An 18,876-nucleotide genomic window follows, 5' to 3' on the forward strand; every position below is an offset into this window, starting at 1 on the left:
TCCTTTTCATTGAATAATCAGGTGTTTTGGTTATTATTTACTTTCCTGTCACATAAGTATTTGAAATTTATTCTTTCGGTAAGCTGCAGTAGTCAAAACCAATATGTTTTCCCCTGAAATTTAAAGGTGGCAAATGTAGCAGGTGACTCGTGTGTGATGAAAGTAATTGATTTTCCTTTTATAAAACTATTTTTCTTTTTGAATCAAAATGTTTTTGTCTTATTGCCTGTTATATTTTTTTTTTTTTTTCCAACCTACACTTCAAATGGTTTCACAATGTGTGTTAGTATGGGCGATTCTACGCAAAGTAGGGCATCATGGATGAATTTTTTTCTTCCAAGGGACAGATACCTTGTCGCTCGCTTTTTAATTTTTTGTTGTTTATCGATATAATATGCATTGAGTACATTTTAACCCCCTCCCCCTACCTCCCTCTAGGAAATTTTGATATGAGGAGCCTTGTCTCTCATCAACTACAGCACAGGTATTAATTGAGACGTGAAAACCTTTTTACTAACAGATACTATATTGTATATGCAACTTATATTTTTTAGAAAGTGCAAACACATGCTTTGGAGGCAACAAGAACCCTTTTTTCAATGCAAAAAGATGTGAGTTTATGGATGTAAATAACAAAGGGGTAATGTAAATCACAATGTTGAACCATAGAATGGCAAAAATAACCACAGAATTATCCACTTATAGCTGTTTTTACATCAATTGTGTTATCCCCCTCTTTGTTTTATTTGTAAAATATGTTTTATTATTTTATAGGTGTTGGTCATTCTTGAACATGGATAAGTTTTGGCCTAGTATTCTACCCGGACATCGTACAAATGACAGTTTTGACAATAATACAATTGATGTTGCACTAAAGGGCTGTTTTGATCATTATGATACAACAGCGTGTGTAAGGTAAATCATTTCATGTTTTACTGCAGAAAAGTGAAGCGTTAATGTTTGTTTCTTGCTCCTGCTTTTGATTTCAGCTTATGCCAGAATCCAGATTTTTGCTGTTCATGGTTAATAAACTTATTTTCTAACATTTTTCCTAATTTCACATTCTTATAAATCTTATTTACAGAAAAAAACGAGGAAGAAAGTTTTCAATCCTTTTTTTGATTTTCTTCTTTTTGAAAAAATTGAAACGGAGTGAGACAGAAAAAGATAAAAATTTTAAAAGTAATAAGTAATCTGCAGATGAATTTAAAAATGTGAAGAAAATTCAGATAAATAAGCTTTTTAATTTCATTTGTATGATTATATAATGAAGAACTACTATTCATTACATAAGATGAAAATGAAATTATTCTTCATAAAGTGAGGCAGTTAGTTATAATTTTATTTCTTAAGCAATCATCCTAGTTCTTCAGTCGGTTTGTTTATATATTTTTTTATTTTGGAACACCTTTCAAAGAAAATTAGTGTTTATTTTTTAAATATGAATCTCTATTTTCAATGCTTGCATAACTTAAAAATTAAACTTGGGGAACCCCCCCCCCCTTTTTTTTTTTCAATATTTGTCTTGGGAATTTTTGCAACTTAAAATTTCACTATCTTGTGTCTTTTTATTCATTTATTTATTTTTAAAAATAAATAAAAAGAACCATTTGAATTGTTTCAAACAAGACTTGTTCATTTTGCAGTAAGTTACGGCCCTAAGGCAGAAATACATAAAGTACACCGCCAGCTCAGTTATGTGTAAGACTTGTTGACTTTCCCTTTCTGTCTTTCAGTGTATGCTCAGTTATGTGTGGTAAGAATTAATGATTCACCGATAAATAAATCAGCCAATTACTGATGAATCAACAAAAGATAATTAGATGCCGATTAATTATAATATGGGTTGAACAAATACTTTTATATATAAAAATTTATATTGGTGATTGAAATTTTCCTATAAATTCTGGCACTTAAACTTTTTTCTGGCTCCAAGTTTTTTTTTTTTTTTTCTTTTGAGTCTTAGATTATAACATGACAATGATGTAAAAAACTACAATTTCCTTACCAACCTTTTTAAAATTAAAATTTGGACTTTTCAGTATTATTTTTGCAGTTAGTTTCTGTTTCTGTGTGCAGTGATTTATTTATTATTATTCTTTTCTTTTTTTTCATACATTATTTCTTAAAAATAATGTTTCAAATTTTTTTTCAAATTCTGAAAACCAACATTTTTTATTGTTGAAAAAATTACTTTCTGTTTTTAACTAACTTATCATGATTTATTATTTCATGTTACCTTTTGTTGCAGAAAATTACATATTTGTATACAGTCGGATCCCGCTAAAACGAGATCTGACTTGCGCGAAATGGCTATAACGCAAGTTTTTCATGAGTAATAAATTTTTTATTGAGGACACAAACTCCTCGCCTGCAACATGAATTTTTTTCAAAATTAGCAGCTGAACGATAGAATGGGCTTTGTTGAGACTAAATTTTGTTTTTGTGAATGGACTTTCATCCCTTTAGCATCACTGAAAGCGGAAGTTCACACTATGCATTGGTCTAAAGAGGGCTTTGCTTTAGTTATACAAATAACCGCTCCGATTCTTTATGTGTTTTTTTTCATTCTATATAATGAACGTTGATAAAATGGAATAGCTCCCAAACTCGCGTTTTCAATTTAAGTTGGTGAAAGTGGAAAGGAAAAGAGAAAGTTTCTGAGCATTAAAGAAAAGGTCAAGATTCTCAATATGATTGAACAATTAAAAAGTGCTTCGAAGGTTGCATGACAATTAGGTATGAGTGAATCTTCGATACGTTCCATTAAATTTCACGAAAAAGGAAATCCGTAAAAGTTCAGAACTTAGCTTTAATACTGAAACTGGTGGAGTAGAGTCTGAGGAGCAAAATACAAACATCATGAAAATGGAAACTGCTTTTTCATTGCATGGCTAAAAGAAGTCGGAAAGAGGGGTGTTCCCACACTGCATAAACCATCATCATCATCATTTTAAAAACTATAATTAATTTTACATTATCTACTGTTCAGTGCTATTATAATGCAGTTATGTACTTAATGTAAGTGCTGTACTGTTTTATTTCACGTCTCTCATTGATTATTGATTTTGTGCATCATAACAGTAATTTATGTTAAATAGTAATGCTTTTTCTAAAATACAGTAAAAAGTCAGTTCTTTATAAAAGATATGGTAATATATAGTTGAGAAGTGGTTTGGAACAATTTGAGGGGTGTTAACACATGTTACAAAGTTTCTTAACATACTTCGTTCCACAACGCGAAATTTCGACTTGCGCGAAGGGTCTTGGAACACACAGGTGGGGTTCCTAGAAAGTAACAACCTGGTCGAGATTGATGCTGAGATTTTTAGTCATCATCTGCTGAGTGGCAATTGCTCATCTATCTTTATTATGATGCTACCCCTATTAATTTGGCTCTGACAGTACACCCGAAAGTTCTAATAGTCAAGGCAGCATTGTTGCCAACACCCAATTTATACTTTAACGCCTTTTTTAATAAGTGGATCTATTTTCTTTAAAAAACATGGCAATCTTGAGCAGCTACACTGAAACAAGATATGGTATGGAAAAAAGCGTTAGCTTATCGTATCCATTGCTATGTTGCGTTTACAATAAAATGAAAAAAGTAAGTTTAAAAAGTTGTAAAGTAGAACTTAAATTTAACGTCTCCTGCATTTAACGTTGTTTTTTGTTGGTCCTGATTTTTTTCATTGCTGTTAGTGTTATTTCTTCCTGTACATTGTGTTTCTCAATTTACTATATTCTTACTTTTAGCATTTTTACCCAAATAATGCTAACTTGATTTTCTCATTTTCCTGTGACAAATTATTATATTTCTTTTGAATGCAGAAACAAGATTTAAACCAGTTTTGACAACTTCCTTTCTGTTTAGCCTACTAAAGCATTCATGGTGGAAAATATTAATGCTTTAGCGGTATTGTGTTTTGTATCTTCTGCCTGGGAATGAATAACACAGCTAATTTTAAAAGTAGTCAATTTTGTATGAAATTAACTTTACCTACTGTAAATGTTGTAAAAAAAATTACTGTGAGCATATACTTCTATTCAAATTATTTTACCATATTTAATGAAAATTTGGAAGACCCCCGTATAACTTTTCTCCCCTTATTTCATTTTTTCTCATCAGTCTCGTAAAAAATGTTACATCCAGGTTTTACTGCATTGCATTAAACATCAGTTCTTATTTTTAAAAAAGAAACAGTTAAAGCCTGCACACTTTCAATATTCCTCACAATAGCATTTTTTATTAATTATACTATCTGGCAAGGGTACTGCAGATTGGTCTACTGCAGTAGATCGGGGGTGCACCTTCGTTCCTCCAAAATACTGAAGTGCACCAACTTAGTGATGCACTTCAGGGGCTCTACCCCTTCTTGCCACCTGAAGCAGCTTTAGTAACTGAAAGAATTGGAATTGAAGTTTTTGGGATGTTAATTAAATTCCTTCATAAGAAAAGATGAGAAAATCATCGCCTAAAAAATGCACCTTTCTTAATCTGCTTGTGCTCAAACCAGTCATTACTGGCAGGTAACCAGATTTACTATATTTACTTTCGCTCTTAACCCTGGCATTATCGTCAGGATAGCAGCTTCTACATCGCTCTACAACAGAGGAAACATTGCTGATGTTTTCATTAATGTTTTTCCTATTGAATGGAGCATAAGATGATTCTTGTAAAATTTTGAATCTTATGGTACCTGGTTCAAATCTCAAATTGCTACTTGTTCTAGAAAAGTTTGAATGTCAACTTGTGTCACCTTTCTATCTCATGCGGTTTTGCTGTTGTGTCAAATTGGGGAGTTCTTTTTCAGACACCCTGTATGAATATAATTTGTGTAAAATACAAGAAAGTGGGGTGGTAAAAATGAGCAACTGTCTGCTTTTAGGAAATTTTTTTCGTTAAAAGGCGAGGGGCGTGCACAAGGGTGGAGAAGGGAGAAGAGACACTTGTTGGCCCGGGCCCAATATTGTTCAAACTGGGGTGGTATCTAGGGGCATGCAATATGGAGGGGGACCCAGAAAAGTCATATGTGACATGCCCCATAATTTCTGTGCACGTTCTTGTAAAAGACTACAAATATATTGATACGATGCTGTTTCGTTTTTTGTATGAAATGCTAACTAGCCAAAATTATTTGACTATATAACATACGGCTTTCATTGTTGTCTATGACAATAAGGAAAGCCGTAAAGTTCATTAACAATCAAATTTTTGCCAAATAATATTAGATTCTAATGTATTAACCTTTTATTTTATTGTAGGAATACTGTGCTGTCTTTCCTCGGATTCTCAACTCTCTTACTTTGTTTTATTCGGATCACAAGACTGCATGTTCTTCATCATCCCCAAATTCATCAGTATCTTGTATTTTATTTTGCAAGCTTGGAGATCATATGTTTGTAAGTTCATTATTCTTTTGCTATGTTCTTAGTCGTTAGCCCCCCCCCCCCCCGCCCAGCCCCCTGCTCTGTATTGTTCTTTCAATTTAAGTATTGATTGCTCCATTTTTTCTTCTTCTTCTTTTTTTTTTTTTTGGACATTACATTTGAATTTTTTATTTTTTGTCAACAGAATAGCTAAAGGGTTTTTTTTCCTTTGTGCATATCTTTATTTCTAATCTCACTTGTCTGAAACCTCCTTCTTCTTGGAATAGTATATTGTAGGCACCAGTTAAAAGTGAAAAGTTATTGTACATGTTATAATTTCCTTTTCAGAAAAATAGCTTAAAATATTGAATTCTATTAATGAGTGTATGTGTGTATTTTTTCAAAAAATAAAACAGCTCTCACCAAGAATGTATCCAGGGCGGGGGGGGGGGGGGGGGGGGGAGGGGGGTTGGTACCTGGGGGCCCAGACAGTTATTCTGGACCTAGGATTTTTTTCTCTTCTGTTTTTCACTTGCCAAAAAGCAACATATTTTGTTCGGAAAAAAAAAGATCTGAGAAATATCCCTATTCACCGATATTTCCATAACCATTCAACTTTCAAGGGTCTGACCAGAGGAAATGTAGTTCCTTTTAAGGACCCTTCACAAAATTCTGATCAACCAAAAGGACCCTTTACAAAATCTCGATTGATAAGGTCGAACATTTCATGGACTCATTTTTTTGATAAATGAGTAGGCAAATCAGAAATCTAATCTATATTGATGGATAACTTTTGGTTTACATTTTGAAATTTCACAAAAAGATTTTATTTTTCAAAATTGTTTTTTTTTTTTTTATTTTACAAAAATAGGACCGTGTGAAAAATCTGGACAGACCCTTGACTTTGCTCAGAACACAAAAACACTCAGAAAGAAACCAAAGTTCATTTGATCCAAAAACATTTTACAACCCACCATTGTAGGCCGCCTCTGCTGTGTCTCCAAAGCGTACTTTCATTCTCAAAAAAGACCCCTGTTTTCTTCAAAACTATCCAATGATGCCTTCCTCAATTGCTAGAATTTCCACTAGCGGCAAGAGTCCATAGTGGTGTCCTAAATTAAAATTTACGCAGATAATCTCAGCTTTGATTAGCAGTTCATGGCCTCCAGCTCAGTTATAGTTATTCTAGACTAGTCGTCACTAATAAGTCAAACTGTGGTATCCGGATCTATAGACTAGATCAGGAGTCCTCAAACGTTTCCAACTCACGGCACTCTTTAAAGAATTCACAGAGCATAGAGAGGACTATGGGGGCTTAGCCCCAGAATTTCTCGAAATTGAAGTCTTGAAAACAGGGTAGCAAAGGCCATTGTCAATAACTTCAGAGGAAGGGAAAGGGCTTAAGTACTCAACTGCAGCAATTTTTCAAAACTTAATTTACGAAAATGTGATTTCTGGCAACGAATGGGAAAGATTCGAGTTCAAGGGTCACTTTTCATCACCTTCCTTGCATGCGTCCCTATTTTTATGAATTTTAACTAAAACTTTTGGGGGAAACTTCCTGAATTTGTTTTTTATCATTTATACGTTATATTTTTTGATAGTAATATTTGACTTCTATCCTTGCATTTTTATTTGTTGAAATATAATGAATCTCTAGTTAAAATTTTGTTTTACTTTCGTTTTTGCCCTTGAACATTTAACTACTAGTGTAGGTACTGGTGTGACTTTTCATTACAATCCTTTAAATCCCTCTTTTTTAGCTTTTCTGTTCGAAACATTTTTCTGCAGACCATGTATCTTTCCTTACTTAGCTGTGATTTTCGACATAATATTTTCATTACAAAAGTAAGAAATATAAATATGTCAGAAGCCTCCAACTACCTGTCATGTTTATTTATCTATTAATTCTTTTAAATATGACTTGCCATCGGTTTCTATAACGTACTGAAATTCGTTTTTGTTCCTTAAAAAATGTTTGAAACCAACATTTCCGTCATTCTTAGTAAGATGTTTCCATTGGCCATTTGAAACCAAAAATAATCGGCTATCGTCCATGCTTGAACCATCAGCCAACAATCGGCATTGGCCCATGGGCCAAAAATTGCCTTCGGTTGAGCCCTACTTTTAGTTTAGTTTCTTGCAGTGCTATAATATCCACTCAATGTTTATCTGCTAGCTTCAAGACTTGATCCAATTTATTCCTAGTGATGAAATGGTGCCCAAGACAAATCTCTTTGTGGCTGGCTATACAGGGCTATAGCTTGAGAGTTTCTCTTAATTTAAGGTGTCCTTAATGGGGGGACAAAAGTTAAGTATTGCTGTATAAACTCCTCAAAATTTTGCGGGAAGGTCCCAAGTGGATAACAGTGTCATCATATATTATGAATTAAACATTAAAGAAAATGTATAGTTTCAAATGTCTGCATAGCAGCTTTGTTGCAATTTAAGATTAAGGAACATACTCGTAATTATCAAACAAAATGATTTATTTTCTTTTTATATCTTTTATATTAATAAATTTTGTTGTTTTGGTTTTTATTTGTTCTTACACTTACATGGTTTCTTTACCTGCAGAATGGTAAAATGGATTGCTATCAGCGAGCTTTACCAACTGGAATTTGCTGCATCTTACTTGAAATTGATTCAGTTTATACTGCTATGTCATTTTCATTGGTCTCTCGTTTCACGCATACTTCACCAACAACGACTGATTAGCTGGTAAGTACATCTTTCATGAAATAAAAGTTGTTTTGTAGTATTTTCATTTCTCTCTAATCTGCATGCCTAAATTGCACATAAGTTTTTAGATGTAAACAGTGAAGCTAACAACTGATTGTTTAGTTGAAATTTCTAAGGAGAATATCTACAGTGTATGAACTTTAAAAAATATTTATATTAATATAAATTGAATGTTCAATGTACAGAATTATTTTTTTATGTTAATGATATACAATTTAATAGTTGGAAAAGGAAAATAAGGGAAAACACACAAATAGTGAAAAAATTTTTAAAAAATTAAATAGTTTGAGGAACAGCTTATGGGTTGGCAAAAAACGTTTTTTTTTTTTTTTTTGCAACTTTGTTCAGTGATAACTCACCAATTTTGTTGGCTTGTGTTTTATTTTGCTTTTACAGCCTACAAGAGCTGCTGTAAAATTTGAATGTGTTCAAAAGCTTGCCATCACTTTTTTAGTCTGGATCCAATAAAGACAAAAATTTCGAATATTAAAGTAACTTTTTACACCATTTAACGGTGTGGTGCTTATTCCTGAAAATACGGTAATCCCAGTGATGTCGTTCTTATCTGACCGATAAACAAGAAAGCAATGAATGCGACTTAATATGTAGCAATCTCACTTCGAGTTTTATAATATTAGGTGTGATTTTGACATAATGTAGTTTAATCGTTCCATCTTCACTCATCATCTCAGCTAAATATGATACAGTTTGAGACATTTGATTTTGACACATATTTTCTGTCTCATGCTCGATATTTGGCAAAAATACGAAAGCCTGCTGAAGTATTGAGTCATTTGTTCATTGCTGAAAAGTCAACGTTATCGCGAACACAGGCAATAATTGCATATGTGTTATTTTTCAAACGTGTTTTTTTTTGTGAGTAGGCTGTAGCTTCTTTAATACTTCATCAAATTTAAAAGTAGGGCATCCGTTTGAAGTCTTTTGCACCGCTATCAGTGAAAACTGAACAAGCAAGTCAAATTTTAGCTGTTGTTCAAAAAAAGAAGACTTTAAAAACCAGTTTTTTGACTCCCTTCTGTCGAGTCACCTACACAGTTAGTATATTAATATATTTTTACAGCAGAATAATTTACAACTAGATTAAGTATCGAAATTCTACAGAGTGCCAAAAATCCCCCCCCCCCCCCCCCTCCTACCTCTCCAATTACTTTGGGTTTTTTGACATATTCTGCACCCCCTTGATGTTCTTTCAGTGATAATAAAGCTATGCAATCTCAATATTTTTTCCAGGGTGATCATTCCACTACTAGCTGTATTCTTTACTTGTATGACATCTGTTACAGTTATGGGATTGGCTTCCCACTTCTCATCTTGGAATGAATGTTTCGGTAAGTTGTGGTTTTATGCCTTTTTTTTTTGATGAATACTGATGATTGTATTTGTTTGATATGGATCTTTTGAAATTGCATAATACTGCTTGAGAACATGTAGGAATATAGAATGTGTATTAGGTGCTTATGGATTAAAGTTTTTCTGCTGGCAATAGTTTTTCTCGTAAACTATGAATCTCAATTATTTCAACTTTTCAGATCTTAATCCTTAAGAAAGTGAATCTCACAACGCAGTAAAACCCCTCAAATGCAGACGCTAACAGGACAGATTTTTTTCCACAAGAGAGGGGTGTCTGTAGGATAGGGGTTTAATAATTTCATTTACCTTGGAATCGGAGGACAATTAAAAATTGTCCATAAAAGGGGTGTATGTTAAGAGGGGTTATACTGTATAAAGTTTTTAAAAATTTCATTGATGGATGGTGCTGTTTCACTTTTTGAACTATTTTCATTGTGGTGTTTAAACTATACAGCAAAAAAGAATGATTTAGTTCCACAAATGTAGTAAAACTTAAGAATGTGAGAAAATGTCCCAGCATAAATGAATGTAATTTCAATAGTTTGAGGGTTGATTAACACTGTTTGGGTAGCTATTGATGGGTGCTCAATCTTAGTTAAGATGTACAATGTAGGCTGTGTATAATTTCATTTACTGATCAGGTTCATTTTCATCTTCAAATTTCAGTAATACTTTCATGTTATTTCAGGACCAAAATAAATCTTTAAGTATGTTTAGAAATTCCGAGAAGAAAGTTTCGGAACTTATACACTTCCCTCCCCCCCCCCCCCAAAAAAAGTAATAATAAGTTTGGGTTGCCTCTGCTAGTGAATTTAGTTTCTGAACATTGGTTTAAGTTAAGGGTGTATTTTCTGTTTTCTAGAAAATTAAGTACTAGATCATGCTTTATAATCATTGTCTGTTTTATCATCTGTATATTGTCGCCTCAGAGCAATAGTCAAATATCTTAGTGTTATTTCTAGGATTAGATATCTTACTGTTGCTCTGAAGCGACAATATGTTAAACTGATTTATTTTAGCAGTGCGTTTCATCTCTTCCTCTTTTTATGTTTTCTCCAGCTCCTCATTGGATTTTATTATCATTTGCTGAATTTTTGGGCATACAACTTTATGTAGTTGCAGGTATCTATATAACCAAAAAGATAAATTCTATTTCTGCTCTTGATTCTTTTAAAAGAGAACAGAAGAAAGACCTGTGGAGGTAAATATATTTATTATTTTAAGCGTAAATGTTTGCTTTATTTTTAATTTCTTCGGCATTACTATCTGAAAATATTATTTCTTTGTTCTGTCTTTCATGTTTTTATAATACAAATACATATACAAATGTAACGACCAGCAACAGGCTTTGGACTAACTTGGCTGGTGTTTGGCCGTAGACATGCACTGAACTTGAAAAATTTCTCATTGTCAACAAAACTACATACTCTTCTTCTCCTATAAATAGCCTGTTCCTAGTTATTGCATATGAATTTTTGTTTTTACTGTGCAAAAGTAAATATTTTACTTTTTGCCTAAAAAGAATTTCAGATTGTGATTAAGATTAAAATTTCTTTATGCTTGTCATTTTATGATATATTACCTATGCTAAAAGAAAATAATAATGCATGCAAAGTTTGAATCTTAGGTCGAGCCTAATTTAAAGGTTTTTTTCAAAATCATAATTTATATCAGTACCAAAAGAGTACTATTGTCAACTCTTGCTATAAAACACATGATAGTTTGTTACCATTTGTAATAGTTATCTTCAAATTTCTCTTTTGGCAATAGCAACAATACCCTTTGCTTCTAGTTGCTATAATTTATAAGCTAAACTTTTTTTTATGTTCTTTGCTGTTTGTAAATCATGTATTTTTCAAAATATATACAGTAGAACCCCAATTTTACGTGATCTGTTTCATGTGTTATCCTGCTTCCAACGTCATTTTCTGCTGGTTAGAGAAAATTTGCTTTACTTATGTTGCTCAAAAGTTCCGGATTTTACATTATCTTTTTTCGGACATAACACATTTTTCTTCAAACAGTTCAAAATCATTTTTCATCTACAAGACTCACACAAACTTTTTCTTTTTTTCTTTTTAGATTTCCTTTAAAGATAAATTCGTTGTTTAGATGTCTGAAGCTGCCCTGGCATTCTCTTTGTTCTGTCTTTTTGTCCTCGGTCTAGGCAAAATTTCCAACTGTCCGATCTTTTTTCTCAGCAGTTGAGGACCAGAGCTGCTGACGCTCTTCTTGAAAACTTTGCGAAGTCAATGACATGTATTGTCTCATCACAACACGAATTTCTTCATGATCAGATTTAATTCCCACTTCCGATGATGAAGATGATAAAGAAAAAGCAGAAATATTGCAGGATGTACCCATATCTGATCAAGAAATTCCAAGTATAAAATCTCTGAAGCAATTTTTATTTTTAAAGCCAACCAAAAAGCAAATTTGCAAAAAAAAAAAGTAGTATAGAACATGCTATAAAAGTAATACTATCTAAAAACAAATTTAGATTTCACATCTTTTCCACTAATTCATTTTGCAAGTGTCTATGTTTAAACAATATGCTTCAATTTTAACCTCCCCCCTGATTTTATGTTTTTCTGCTTGGTACGTTTATTACCTCTGGTCCAGCAGAATATATAAAATCAAGGTTCTACTGTGTTATCAAATCATTATGATACTACTTTCGCATATTGCTGTGACCAGTGATGTTCCCATAAATTTTTCTGAGGGTATACTCAAAATAAATCCATTATGCACCAAATGTGTATGCGATCATATGCATAATATGCTTTAAAAATGTTTGAGTATATGGCATATATGAAGTACACCTCATAGGAACACCCCTGTCTGTGAAGAAATGTTATCAACTTTGAAGTCACAGTCATTAATAATATGATACAATAAATAAGGATGTGCATCTAAGTTCATCTTTTCTTATATTTCAGTGTAATCTTCACCTATGAATTCTCATCTGTGACTTCAGTGGCTTATTATGCAACTCTTCTATCCTGTAAGTAATTAGTAATAATTTACCTTATTTTTGGAGGTCATGAGAGTAAATCTCGACTGACCTTTTATCATGGTTTTGGACAGAGCAGGTGAATTTTACCATCCAAAACTGTTTAAATCTGTTCAAATGTATCTTTATCTGCCTGGGTCATTCCATGTCAGTTCAACCACACCCCAACACCCACCATCTCAGATTTCAATGAAACTTTGTATACTTCTATGTTTCATAGTCCTATGTAACCTCCTAAAGTATTTCTTCTCTATTTAAAATTGTTTTTATTTTATGACCCTTCAAAGTTTTGAGATTTTGCGTTAGTTGTCATTCACAGTTCTCTCAGAATGAACTGCAGCTGTTTGCAAAAAAAATTATTTCTCAACAACTAAAGATAAAAAGTTTTTGAAAATTTTCACATTATACATTAAGACTTCAAGCATTTTAGAAAAAAATATATCAGAGATCTGAATTTATATTCAGCAATTGAAAAAAATTAACAAACTGAAAATTTTAAAAAATTTTCAATAAAAAAATGATTTTCAAAATTTTAAATTTTTTGGCATGAGGGTCTAAATTAAAATAATTTATATATTTTTTTAAATGATCAGTAACATGTGTGCTAACATATAAAATGAGAATCTTTAGGGGACTTTGAGGGATTCTGCCCCCTTGCCCCCCTTATTTTGATAAAAGAAAAAAATCGATCACAATCTTACAAACTTAGCTAATTACTAATAGCATCAAAAAAAATTTGAATAATGACATACATTGGTGTTTCAACCCAAATTTAAACATTTTAATACTCAAGATTTTTTTGAATTGAAAGTAGTTAATTAAATAAATTAATAATAAACAATAAAAACAGGTTATCGCGAAATTCGAAATTTTCCTACAACAATTTATGCATACTAAAAATTATTGTTTAGTATGCATTAAGACAACATAGAAATTAAAAGAGAAATCATCTAATTCTAATTTGTAACTAGGCAATTAATACAAAGTATCACAAATCCTATAAATACCAGCTCATAGTTCTTAAATTCCTTCTACCTTATGTCTGTTTTCCTACTAAGAAGATTAGAAAATATGTATGTCATTCTAATTATTGTGTTGTGTGTAATCAGATCTAGGCCAAATACAAGTAAAAATTTGATATCTGTCCAGTAATGATTTCTCTAACCAACTGGGCAAAAAACAGATTAAAAGACAAATTCGAAGCTAGACACTTCTAGTTCGCAGAGCTTTTAACTTGTTTCATTAATCTAATGCAATATCAAACTGAAACATGGATTTTTTTTTCCGCTTATCAAACAGATTAGCCCAGAAAAGTTCAATTTCCCGTGCCCCCTCCAAAAGATTTTTCTGTATCCGCCCCTGAATTGCGGTATGTTGTTTAAAGCCATTTTTTATCTTATACAAATGATTTATAAACATTCTACTCTAAATATTCCTGTTTAAATACAGTGAAACTTCAGTAACTGGACACACTGATAACCCCTGTAACTGGACATTTATTTTTCTTAGGATTGGCCCAATGCCAAGTTCAATGACTGAAAATCTATCTAGCTTGACACACATTTGCAAGAACCCCCTATCAGTCCACACCCAATTGCTATTCTAGTTCAATTTTTGCTACCAACATTCTTTCATATTAACTTTTTCTCAGAGTTTTAGGAAATCTCTTTTAGAGAATTCTATCTTTTATCCAGGGGAGTAAGCAACCACTCTGTGCTGTTAGTGCAATTCTAAAAGGATAGGATAAAATATACCAAACTGTAGAGAAAGAAGGCACAATTATACCTGTATTCTAAATAAGTGTGAGCAGGACTTTTTATCTTTAACAGACATGACTAACAAGAAGCTTTTATCTCTTTTCAACAATTATGTATTTATGCTTCACAATATATTCAAATATATTATTGATTTTACTATATACTTTTCAAAGAAAGAAAACGAAAAGAATAGAAAATTCCTTTACTGGAATTAGTTTTCATAATGTGAATATTAAGCATCAGTAAGTAAGTTGTACACACAGAAACTCTTTAGGAATTAAAATTTTAGAACCCCAGTAAGTTGACGTCCACTTAAGTCGAAATTTTTTCATGTTTCCTTGGTTTGTTGAGTTATGGAGGTTCCGTTGTAGTTTGAATTAGCACATTTTATATTAATTTCTTTTCTCTATTCTATTTATTGCACTTAATTGCGTTGCACTAGTGTACACCCCCAAAAGCAGTTGAGGAAAAGATGCAAGTTATGTTGGGGGGGGGGGAATCCGGACAAATATTGTTTTTACTTTCTTCTATATCTAATATATAGAAGAAAGTATTGGATTCGTGCAAATTTTCGAATTTCGAATTTTGACGGATTCGAACGTTTTGAGGTGTGCTGAGTCCATTTCGACCATTTTTGGAAAATGTCTGTCTGTCTGTATGTGTGTGTGTATGTGTGTGTGTGTGTGTGTGTATGTGTGTCACGTCTGTGTGTGACCAGTTTTTTGTGGCCGCTCTACAACAAAAACTACCGCATGAAATCGAACGAAATTTAGTACACATATGTACCCCTATGTGAACTTGTGCCCATTAGTTTTTGGCGCGAATTCCTCCAAGGGGAGTGGAGAAATGGGACGTTTTTCGAGTTACGCGTGCTTGCTATTCCTCAGGAAGTAACTGGCGGAATCAAACAAAATTTGGTCCATATGTTGGTATTAACAGGAACAGGTGCTGATTCAATTTTGGTGTCAATAACTCAAATGGGGGTTGAGCTATAGAACGTTTTTTGTCGTCAATTGTGACTGCTGTTTCTCAAGAAATAATGAACGGAATGAAAGAAAAATTTATCGGCAAGTAGCCCTTAGTGGGTATAAGAACTGATTTTATTTTTGTGTCAACAGCTAAAAAGGGGGTAGCACAATCACCCGTTCTTTTTTTCCATTTTGAGTGCCCTATCTCAAGAAGTAATGCTACGTTCTGGTTGAAATTTGGAATATATGTGAATCCATATGTAAACAGGCTTTGGTTCAATTTTGACGCCGATCGCTCCAAGAGGTGTTGATTTTTTTTTTTTTTTTTGCGAATAAAAATATTTTTATTAATGCAACAATAAGAAAGATAAATCGTAATAGATTGTCGTCTGCGTATTTCTCGTGATTTTAATTGTATGGAAATGATAGGAAATATTATCTCAATGATTTAAAATTTTTAACTGTTGCCATCTTATGTTTGTTAACAAATAAAATATTTGTAATTAATTCAAGCAAGGCTTTTAAAATAACTTTCAATTTTCACTCTTTGCTTTGCTTTTGCAATAATTCAGACATTGGGATGGTCGTCAAGTTTTAGCAAGTGTAATTTTGTTTTTGTTGGGAATATTGCTTCCTCGTCAAGCATGGGGAGGGATCAGAAAAAAAAAATATAGAAGAAAGTTTCGTAATGGCCACAACATACTAGTAATTGTATGGAAATGATAGGAAATATTATCTCAATGATTTAAAATTTTGAACTGTTGCCATCTTATGTTTGTTAACAAATAAAATATTTGTAATTCATTCAAGCAAGGCTTTTAAAATAACTTTCAATTTTCGCTCTTTGCTTTGCTTTTGCAATAATTCAGACATTGGGATAGTCGTCAAGTTTTTGCATGTGTCATTTTGTTTTTGTTGGGAATATTGCTTCCTCGTCAAGCATGGGGAGGGATCAGAAAAAAAAAATATATATATATATAGAAGAAAGTTTCGTGATGGCCACAACATACTAGTTTTCCCTTGCAAATACTAATTTAGTTTCTTATTCTCATTAAAAAAACATACAAAAATCCATTGAATATGAGAGATGCAATTTATTTCCTCATTTGCTATGAAGGGAGGGGGGAAGGTAATTTACTTTATTTAGAACATATTATTACTAAGCAATCAAGCTATTAACTTTTAAGGGGTGTTAACTATTTTCAAGAAATGAAAAGGATGAATTTGTTGCTGTACAGCAGTAACACTAAAATGAAAAACAGTTCCACTATACTTAAAATACACCGCCAGCTCAGTTATTCCATCCGAGGACTGCAGTTTCGTGCTTTTTAGCACTCATCAGCCCGGAATAGGAATCACATGAGCTGGAGGCGAAAATTCTCTTAAGGAGCCAAGAGAGCCAAACAAACTGGTAGCTAATACAGAATTAGCAAGCCAGGAGAATTAGGGTGGTAACTTACTACGAAATACAGTTCCACTATAGCAATTTTTCTCAAACATAAGGGTTTAGGTGGGAGGGGGGGGGGATCCTGAAAGTGCTAGAAACTGCATGATTATAAATTGGTGTTAAGAGTTAATTTTTGTTTTGTGTTGTCTTAACTAAAATGCAGTAATCTGTATGCAGATATTATTGTCTGTAATTTTTAAATTTTATGATATCTTATTTTCAGAATGTCTATATTTTAAACAATTTTTAACTATTTCAAATTTTAAAAAAAGCTTAAATATTAAATTTATATGTCTGACTTCAATATTAAACACACTTTATATATATTTTTTTTTAAAAAAATAATTGTTGGGAACTCTGTTTTCAAAGACATAGAAGAGCTTTTCTCTGATGCTTTCATTTTTTCTGAAGAGGGACGGGGGGCAGAATCTCTAAAAGACCCATAACTTTTTTCATAGGGGAAGTTAGGACTCATACTCATGATCATTTTTCATTGTTAAACATGATTTTTAAAACTGACCCTGATGTTAAAAATTTGACAATGGCTTTTTTCACCAAAAAAAAAATCAAAATTTTTCTTTTTCCTATTTTTTAAAAATTCTTAGTATAAACCAAGATTATTATAATATTTTTAATAAAAATATTCAAAATCTTTTTTATGAAAATTTCCAAAAAGGTAAGTTTATTAGTTGCTAAGAAAAATTTTTTTCCCATTAAACAACAGTTCAGTTTGAATGTCTCAAAAGTGACAAAAAATGCAAAATCAAAAAATTTGATAAGTCTATAATATCAAAATACATTGAGATTGAAAGAAAAAGAAAACTAAGGGGTTGCTTTTTACCACAAAATAAGGAAGTATACCAAGTTTCATCAAAATCTGTGGTGGTACATGTTAAAATCCCATTTTTACGGTAGATTTGGGGTGGAAATACCCCATATTTTAAGTTATTTCAAATGAAAAAGAAGCTTAGATTTTTTTTACATTTGAGTCCAATGTTCAACACACTGTATATTTGAATTTTTGTCGTAATTGCTGACAATTCTGTTGTTAAGAATATGGAAGAGATTGTCTGTATGATGTTTCCTGCTTTTTTTTTCAGAATGGGGAGGGAGGGCAGAATCCCTCAAAGTCCCCTAATGTTTTTTATTGGATAAGTTAGAATACATATTCATGATACTTTTTTAAAAAAATTATGATTTTTAAAGCTGACCCTCTTGTTGAAATTCAGAATTATGTCAGCACCTTTTTTTGACATTTTAAATTTTCACTTTTCTAATTTTTTAAAAATTTCTTATGTAAACTAAAACTATTAAGATATTTTTTATCAACATGTTCAAAGTCTTTACATTTCATGCAAAAATTTTCAGAAAGATTATAGCATTACTTACCAAGAAACAATTTTTTTAATAAACAACATCTTCTCAGTTTGAGTGTCTCAAAAATGATAAAAAATGCAAAATCGCTGAATTTCAAAAGGCTATAAAATCAAAACGAATTGATATTGAAAGAAAAAAAATTAGGGGGTTGCTTATAACCATAAAGGGATGAAGTATACCAAGTTTTATCAAATTCCGAGACGGTGGGTGTTAAAATCCCATTTTTGTGGTTGATTTGACGTGGAATGACCCGCCTATAAGTTGAGCTAAAACAGTGTGATCTATTCAATTTGTATTTACTGTGATACTAGTAATCTTTAGATATAAATATAAATTAGTTTTAATCAATAAATATTTGATACCATTTGAAATGTTAAGTTAAAACTATGTATATTTCATGCAAGAAAAATTAAAGTTTGCCAACAATTTACATAAAAACTTCTGCTTGTAATAGTTGAAAGTTTTGTGATTCACAATTCAAATTTCTGTTCCATTTATAACTCAAGAAAATAATATTTGGATAATTATTGCAATATTTAGAAGGAGAAAAATAATTACATTTTTAATGATTTGAACTTTGCAATGGATAATAACAACTTCTATATTACTAGATCATAATCAACATTATAAATTTTATGTTTTAAATATATATTTAAATGTTCACTTTCAATAAAGTATGTTTTAACTTAAATTTTAATATTAATTACTTTTATACATATGATTTGATAAACGCTTACACATTACAATTTTCCTAAATATATAGTTTCAGACACTTTTGGACATAAAGTTTTTACCATATAGTGTCCCAAACCTTGCTAACCCTGACTTCAT

The 18,876-nt window shown here is 31.8% G+C and overlaps 1 protein-coding gene across 1 annotated transcript in view; it reads left to right on the top strand.

The window, feature by feature from the left end:
- The first annotated feature begins 839 nt into the window (after positions 1 to 839).
- LOC129229928 (uncharacterized) overlaps positions 840 to 18,876 on the top strand; it is a 47,493-nt gene continuing 29,456 nt past the window's right edge. The window contains exons 1-6 of the mRNA XM_054864308.1: positions 840 to 915; positions 5,266 to 5,403; positions 7,948 to 8,091; positions 9,364 to 9,461; positions 10,543 to 10,684; positions 12,423 to 12,487. Coding sequence (XP_054720283.1) covers positions 7,949 to 8,091; positions 9,364 to 9,461; positions 10,543 to 10,684; positions 12,423 to 12,487 — 448 coding nt within the window. The 5' untranslated portion in view covers positions 840 to 915; positions 5,266 to 5,403; position 7,948. The remainder of the gene's footprint in view (positions 916 to 5,265; positions 5,404 to 7,947; positions 8,092 to 9,363; positions 9,462 to 10,542; positions 10,685 to 12,422; positions 12,488 to 18,876) is intronic.

Source organism: Uloborus diversus, chromosome 9, assembly GCF_026930045.1.
Source record: "Uloborus diversus isolate 005 chromosome 9, Udiv.v.3.1, whole genome shotgun sequence".
NCBI classification, from domain to species: domain Eukaryota; kingdom Metazoa; phylum Arthropoda; class Arachnida; order Araneae; family Uloboridae; genus Uloborus; species Uloborus diversus.